Source organism: Salvelinus sp. IW2-2015, unplaced genomic scaffold (genome assembly GCF_002910315.2).
Source record: "Salvelinus sp. IW2-2015 unplaced genomic scaffold, ASM291031v2 Un_scaffold5624, whole genome shotgun sequence".
Lineage (NCBI taxonomy): Eukaryota > Metazoa > Chordata > Actinopteri > Salmoniformes > Salmonidae > Salvelinus > Salvelinus sp. IW2-2015.
This window is the reverse complement of record NW_019946889.1, coordinates 41,276-48,861: the sequence shown is the minus strand read 5'-3', so window position 1 is coordinate 48,861 and position 7,586 is coordinate 41,276. Positions and strand designations below refer to the sequence as shown.

General features: G+C 47.6%; 1 protein-coding gene across 1 annotated transcript; it reads left to right on the top strand.

Moving 5' to 3' along the window:
- The first annotated feature begins 6,043 nt into the window (after positions 1–6,043).
- On the top strand, positions 6,044–7,580 carry LOC112078396 (receptor-transporting protein 2-like). Its single transcript, XM_024144660.2, has 2 exons — positions 6,044–6,297; positions 7,027–7,580. The coding sequence occupies exons 1-2, from the start codon at positions 6,143–6,145 to the stop codon at positions 7,286–7,288; spliced, it is 417 nt and encodes a 138-aa protein (XP_024000428.2). The 5' UTR covers positions 6,044–6,142; the 3' UTR covers positions 7,289–7,580.
- Positions 7,581–7,586: the final 6 nt, after the last annotated feature.

The window sequence follows — 7,586 nt, the reverse complement described above, 5'->3', positions numbered from 1 at the left end:
CAAATCAAATTTTATTTGTCACATACACATGGTTAGCAGATGTTAATGCGAGTGTAGCGAAATGCTTGTGCGTCTAGTTCCGACAATGCAGTAATAACCAACAAGTAATCTAACCTAACAATTTCACAACAGCTACCTTATACACACAAGTGTAAAGGGATGAAGAATATGTACATAAAGATATTTGAACGAGTGATGGTACAGAACGGCATAGGCAAGAGGCAGTAGATGGTATCGAGTACAGTATATACATATGAGATGAGTAATGTAGGGTATGTAAACATTATATTAATATATGAACCTGGTGAAATTCACAAAGTATTATTAACAGCTGTTACATTCTGACAACCATATGTTTCTTTTAGCTTGGTAAGAGCATGGTTGTCCTATTATTTTGCATACAACCTTCACACAACATTCTGGGAATGGCGCAGGATACCCAGCTAGCAGATAATGTTCTGAGAACCATATGTTTCTTATATGGGAATTTCAGTACTTCAGCATAACATTTTCTGCAGGTTTCCTCATGGTTCTATTTAAAGTCATGTTCTCAGAACAATAAGAAAACTTTCCATGAAAACCACAAGAAAACATGAATAATATTCAAAGAACGTTGTAAGAAAGCTATTTTTAAAACATTCTGTTCTCAGCATCTAAAAAAACTCAAGCATCTATCTCGTTAAGTGTGCCCAGGTGTGTTGGCCGCACCCACTAATTGGCCATACCTGGTCTTAATGAGTGCTTGTTTCCTTTGAAATGGGGTTTATTTGAATAGACTAAAATGAACAGCTATGTATGAGTAGAAAAAACATGCCATACTAGCTCCATCCTGATGGGGCATTGGACTAATTCCATGGATAGAGAACAGAATGTCATAGGCTTGAATACCAGTGACGCTGTGCCACAAGGAAAAAAATGACATGTTTGCATGATTAATGCCTAAACAAATAATGTGTCCTATCTGTGTTTGGAGTTGAAAACAGTTAAGTTTAGCTATTAGTGTTATTAAACATGTTCTCATAATGTAATTACCTTCAAAGTACCTTTCATTTCCATTCTCAGAACCTTTAAACCCCCAGGGAAGCATAGTAAAACATTCTCAGAACCTTTAAAACCCCAGGGAAGCATAGTAAAACATTCTCAGAACCTTTAAAACCCCAGGGAAGCATAGTAAAACATTCTCAGAACCTTTAAAACCCAAGGGAAGCATAGTAAAACATTATCAGAACCTTTTAAACCCCTCAGGAAGGCATAGTAAAACATTCTCAGAACCTTTAAACCCCCAGGGAAGCATAGTAAAACATTTCTTCGAGAACACTTTAAACCACCCAAGGGAAGCTATAGTAAACATTCTCAGAACCTTTAAAACCCCAGGGAAGCATAGTAAAAAATTCTCATGAACCTTTAAAACCCCAGGAAGCATAGTAAAACATTCTCAGAACCTGTAAACCCCAGGAAGCATAGTAAAACATGTCTCAGAAAACTTTAAAACCCCAGGAAGCATAGTAAAAACATTTCGAGAACCTTTAAAAACCCCAGGCAAGCATAGTAAAACATTTCATCAGGAACCTTTACAAACCCCCAGGGAAGCATAGTAAAAGCATTATCAGAACCTTTAAAACCCCAGGGAAGCATAGTAAAAACATTTCTCAGAATCCTTTAAACCCCCAGGGAAGCATAGTAAAACATTCTTCAGAACCTTTAAAACCACAGGGAAGCATAGTAAACTTCATCAGAACCTGTTTAAAACCCACAGGAAGCTAGTAAAACATTCTTAGAACCCTTATAACCCAGAAGCATAGTTAAAAAATTCTCAGGGACCTTTAAACCCCAGGAAGCCAGATAGTAAAACATTCTCGGACCTTTAAAACCCAGGAAGCATCAGTAAAACATTTCAGAACCTTTTAAACCCCCAGGGAAGCATAGTTAAAAATCTCAGAACCTTTAACCCCCAAGGGAAGCATAGTAAAATCTTCTCAGAACCTTTAAACCCCGAGCAAGAACATCTCAGAACCTTTAAACCCCAGGGAAGCACAGTAAAACATTCTCAGAACCTCGCTGCAATCTAAAAAATGAAGGTTCCCAGAACAGGAGAAATGTATACTTCTTGTTCTCAGAACCTTTAAATAAGGTTGGTTTTACCGGTCAGGAAAACAGTCCCAGATGCGTTGGCTTGTGTCTCGATGTCCCCAGAAACGACGTGTCAATGGGAACCAACCAAGACATGGAAGCCGACAATCCGTCCAATCCGACATACTTCAATGAGAGCGAACGATCTGGTGGTGCTAAGACTGGGCGTCGGGCCGAAGGAACTATCATGTGAAAACCGTGAGGAGAAGCCTTGAACCACTCGATTAGATGAATAAACGAGCAAAGTGTGATAAGCTGGAACGCTTATGGAGCGCTCACTCAGGTTAAAATATACAAACGCTACCAAGTCACGCACGAAGAGCAGAGCACCAAAGCCCTCTGAATAGCTGCGGAGAGCATACGATATCATTGAGAACCTAGCACCAGACCTAGCATAGCATAAGGAAACAAATGTGATAGCTCGGCAGGCAGGCACGGTAGGCAGGGTGGAAGAATACACACTAGAACAAGCGCGCCCCTGAACAAGCCGAGGTGAACGAGAATGTGAAAGCTGGGCCCAAGGAAAGGCCGCACCCTGAATAACGGTTGAAACTCAGTAGAAGCGCGATAGCACCACCACAGGAAACGAGGCACCACAATGTCGACTAGTAGGAACGCACAGACGTATCACATGCACTCAGAACAGACCCACCAACAAGCAGGCAATAAGGACAAAGTGCTCCATAGCATCCGGCCGAGACATAGTACAAGTTGAAACACCGCGCACGGCTACCACACTCAGAAACGAATTGACCTCAAGCTGCGGCCAGCGGACCCGATATCAAGTTGAATTTAGACAAACCCGTAGAAAGGCATAAGTGTCACGCCCTGCGGCCGTCAGTTAGATCTGTCTTGTAGCCCTCTTATCTAAATGTCTTATGGCCTACGCTCTCCCGCAAGGAAAGTTTGTGTGACATGGTAATGTATGTTCCTCTGTGATGTCTAGGGTTTTTCGCGTATGTGTAACCATTTGGCCTCCGTCTCTCCTGTCTCTAGGTGTCGTAAATATGGCTTGCTCCACCTGCTTTTCACTGTATGAAGCGTATGATCATCGCCCCTAGTCTTTCACTCACTTCAAAGCGTATTCGTCTCTGTTTTTATGCGCTTATGTTCCCGGTATCATCTTCCTAAACTGTAAAGCACGAAGATGCCCCTTTATTTGCAGCAACGTCTGCCGCCTTGGTGCGCTCTCTAACTGCGCACCTCGGCGAAGAGCGATCGCTGACAGACTTGCTATTAACCAGCCTACCAATGCGACCGCGCAGCAACTGCAGCCTGCGACAACCATTGGTCATGAGCGAGCAACAGGAGCAATACAACAAGGATTGTGTGGGACACGGGAGGAGTAATCGTCACGGATACGGATGTCTTAGTGTGCTTTCCTTGTCGTGGCGAACGAAAAGAGCGCGGACGAAAAGTACGCCATCCCGTTGCGTGAGAAGAAGTGGAAGGGATCTAGAAAAGGCGACAGACGAAGAGCATATATGAGGAGGCAGACACGGAAGCAAGGCTTGGAGCCCCGCGAGTAAAACCAACATTCTCTGGGGGGCAAAGGGTGTGGGAAAGTTCAGGTAGGAGACTCGCCTACATCCTGTACTTACGTGGAGAGCGGAGTACGGCAGACACCGTGTTACGCAGTAGAGCGCATGGTGTCTCCTGTACGTGTGCATAGCCGTGCGGACATACAGCTCTCGTATCGGCCGGGCTAGATTGAGTATTGAGCCGGATGTCATGAAGCCGGCCCAACGCATCTGGCCACCAGTGCGTCTCCTCGGGCCGGCTTACATGGCACAGCCGTTACGCATGGTGTCCCCGGTTTCGCCGGTTATTCTAATGGGTTATTCCACTCCCCGCATGGTCGGGCGACGGGAGAACACACCAAGTAGGTTGGGCAGGCTCAGTGCTCAAGGGAGCCAGTACGCCTGCACGGTCCGGTATTCCGGCGCCACCTCCCCGCCCCGCCCAGTACACCAGTGCCTACACCACGCACCAAGGCTTCCAGTGTGTCTCCAAGCCTGTTCTCCTCCACGCACTCGCCCTAATGGTGCGTGTCTCCAGCCCCGGTACCACCAGTTCCGGCACACGCACCAAGCCTCCTGTGCGTCTCCAGAGTCCTGTACGTCCTGTTGCTGCTGCCCCGCACTAGCCCTGAGATGTGTGTCCCAGCCCGGTACACCAGTTCCGGCACCACGCACTAGGCCTAATGTGCGTCTCCAGGGTCCAGTATCCCTGTTCCTTCTCCCCGCACTAGCCTGAGATGCGTGTCCCCAGCCGGTACCACCAGTCCGGCACCACGCACTAGGCCTAATGTGCGTCTCCAGGGTCCAGTATGCCCTGTTCCTTCTCCCGCACTAGCTTTCAGGTGTGTGTCCCCAGCCCGTACCACCAGTTCCGGCACACCACTAGGCCAATGTGCGTCTCCGGGTCCAGTATGCCCTGTTCCTTCTCCCGCCTAGCCTTCAGGTGCGTGTCCCAGCCCGTACACCAGTTCCGCACCACGCACCAGGCCTACAGTGCGCCTCAGCCGGCCAGAGTCTGCCGTCGCCCAGCGGCGCCTAAACTGCCCGTCTGCCCAGCCCATCTGAGCCATCCATCTGCCCAGCGCCATCTGAGCCATCCGTCTGCCAGCGCCATCTGAGCCATCCGTCTGCCCAGCGCCATCTGAGCCATCCGTCTGCCCAGCGCCATCTGAGCATCCGTCTGCCCAGCGCCATCTGACCATCCGTCTGTCCCGAGCCATTAGAGCCGCCGTCTGTCCGAGCCATCAGAGCCGTTCGTCAGTCAGGAGCCGCTAGAGCCGCCAGTCAGCCAGGATCTGCCAGACCGCAACCAGCCAGGCTGCCAGAGCCGCCAACCAGCCAGGATCTGCCAGAGCCGCCAAACAGCCAGGATCTGCCAGAGCCGCAGTCAGCCAGGATCTGCCAGAGCCGCCAGTCAGCCAGTTCTGCCAGAGCGCCAGTCAGCCAGGATCTGCCAGAGCCGCCAGTCAGCCAGGATCTGCCAGAGCCGCCAGTCAGCCAGGATCTGCCAGAGCGCCAGTCAGCCATGAGCAGCCAGAGTCGCCCGCCAGCCATGAGCAGCCAGAGTCGCCGCCAGCCATGAGCAGCAGAGCCGCCAGCCATGAGCAGCCAGATCCCGCACATAGCAGCCAGAGTCGCCGCCAGCCATGAGCAGCCAGAGTCGCCCGCCAGCCATGAACAGCCAGAGTCGCCGCCAGCCATGATCTGCCAGAGCCGCCAGTCAGCCAGGATCTACCAGAGACACCAAAGCGGGTATTGACAATGGTGGACTGGGGGCCACGTCCCGCACCCGAGCCGCCGCCATGAGAAGGCCCACCCCGGACCCTCCCTTTCTGTGTCAGGTTTGCGGCCGGAGTCCGCACCTTTGGGGGGGGGGGGGGTACTGTCACGCCTGGCCTTAGTTATCTTGTTTTCTTTATTATTTTAGTTAGGTCAGGGTGTGACATGGGGAATGTATGTGTTTTTGGATTGTCTAGGGGTTTTGTATGTTAAATGGGTCAGTGTCTTGTCTAGGTTTGATGTCTATGGCTGCCTAGATTGGTTCTCAATTAGAGGCAGCTGTGGTTCATTGTCTCTGATTGAGAGCCATATTTAAGGCAGCCATAGGCATTGGGGTTTGGTGGGTAATTGTCTATGTCTAGTTGCATGTTGCACTTAGTCTTTAATAGCTTCACGTTTGTCTGTTTGTTGTTTCGTTTGTTCATCTTCTAAATAAAGAGAAGATGTTTTTTTCACACGCTGCGCCTTGGTCCTCTCTCTCACCGCAAGACGATCGTGACAATAAGGAAACGAATGTGCTAGCTGGGCCAGGACTATCAGTTGAAATAGAAAACCTAACAGTACACTTAGTTTCACTTTCCCCATAGCATTCCTGTTGAAGGCAAAGCTATTTGCATAACTGCCCTGTCATTCTTAGCTACAGTATAAGTGGGTGTGAAGAAGAAGGATAACAACAACAAGTCAAAGTGTTTGGCTACTTCACCAAAAGAGCAATGACTAACCGAGAATGGATTAGGATTTTTCAGTCAAAGGTCAATAATCTGAAGAGGAATAAGGGAGACCGCTGGCGTATCGAGTTTGATGAATCCATTAAGGCAGACAGTGTGCAATCAGGCTGGCATCAGTACATCAGTGGGGCATTTGGAAGGTAGGAGTCCTTTGATATTGTTGCACTGTGTGTGTTACCTGTTAGGTGCTAACATAGACAACCAAAAACAGGTAATTGTGTGTATCTGATAAATCAAATACATTAGACGGATAGTTGACATTGAAGTTTTAATTTAAAGGGTAAATGCTGTAAAATGTTTTAAACTATAGTAGATAGATATATTTAAACTGTATGCTGAACAAAAATACAAAAGCAACATGCAACAATTTCAACGATTTTTTTACAGAGTTACAGTTCATACAATGTAATCAGTCAATTGAAATAAATGTATTCAGCCCTAATCTATGGATTTCACATGACTGGGCAGGGGGGCAGCCCAAGTGGGTGGGCCTATGCCCTCCCAGGCCCACCCATGGCCCACCCCAGCCCAGTCATGTGAAATCCATAGATTAGGGCTGATTAGTTCAGAATGAGTTTTTCCCCATATTTTTGTTCAGTATATTTCTCTAGCTTTCATGTAGCCCTCTCAAAAAAGTATGTTTGAATGCAATTCTTTGTAATTCAACACCAGGTAAAGACTGAATTATTTGTAATTCAACACACAGATAAAGACGTGCCTGGTGTTGAATTACAAAGAATACTTGCGTAAAGTATAACAGAAGTTGATTACAACACAACAGCCACTTAGTGGATTTCACAACTGCTCTGTTAAAAACTGCTTGTGTTCTGAAACCCACTTTCCCTTTTTTCTCCAATTTCCACATGAAGGTTCAAGTGCTCCAAGTGTAACAGGAGTTGGTCCTCTGGCCGGGTGAATGTGGTGTTTCACATGCAGCTATCGTCAGGGCAGGGAATGGTGAAAGTGCGACGCTTGCGTCAGGAATGCAGGCAATGTGACGACGCTCTTATGGAGGAGGTCAGTTTCGATGAGGAGAAACTGGAAGTCCTACTGGAGAAACTGATGGAGAAGATTCGTATCAAGTGCTACCGCGAGAACCTGGGCAAGAGAAAACAGATCTCATTTCGATGACGAAGACGATGAAGGTCCCCCCATGAGAGTGCCCATTGTGAAGCCTGCAGCATGGGCCTTTGCACAAAGCGTTTCAAAGCCCGGTAGAATATGGTAGAATTAGACTGGTATACGCCCTAATACGCTTTTGATCATATTTCTCTTTGTTTACTTGTCTATATCATAGTGGTCATTGGGTACACCCTAATGTCTGATTGCTAAAGCTATTTGTTGATTAAATAAATGCAATGAGACACTGGTGGACTGATGGAAGATAGGTGTGGCTGCACAGGGAAGCTTCCTCTACTATGTGAGGTTA

Coding starts and splice junctions, on each gene's coding strand:
- LOC112078396 (XM_024144660.2), top strand. CDS start 6,143: ATGACTAACCGAGAATGGATTAGGATTTTTCAGTCAAAGGTCAATAAT. Junction 6,298..7,026: donor ATCAGTGGGGCATTTGGAAG/GTAGGAGTCCTT, acceptor TTCCACATGAAG/GTTCAAGTGCTCCAAGTGTA.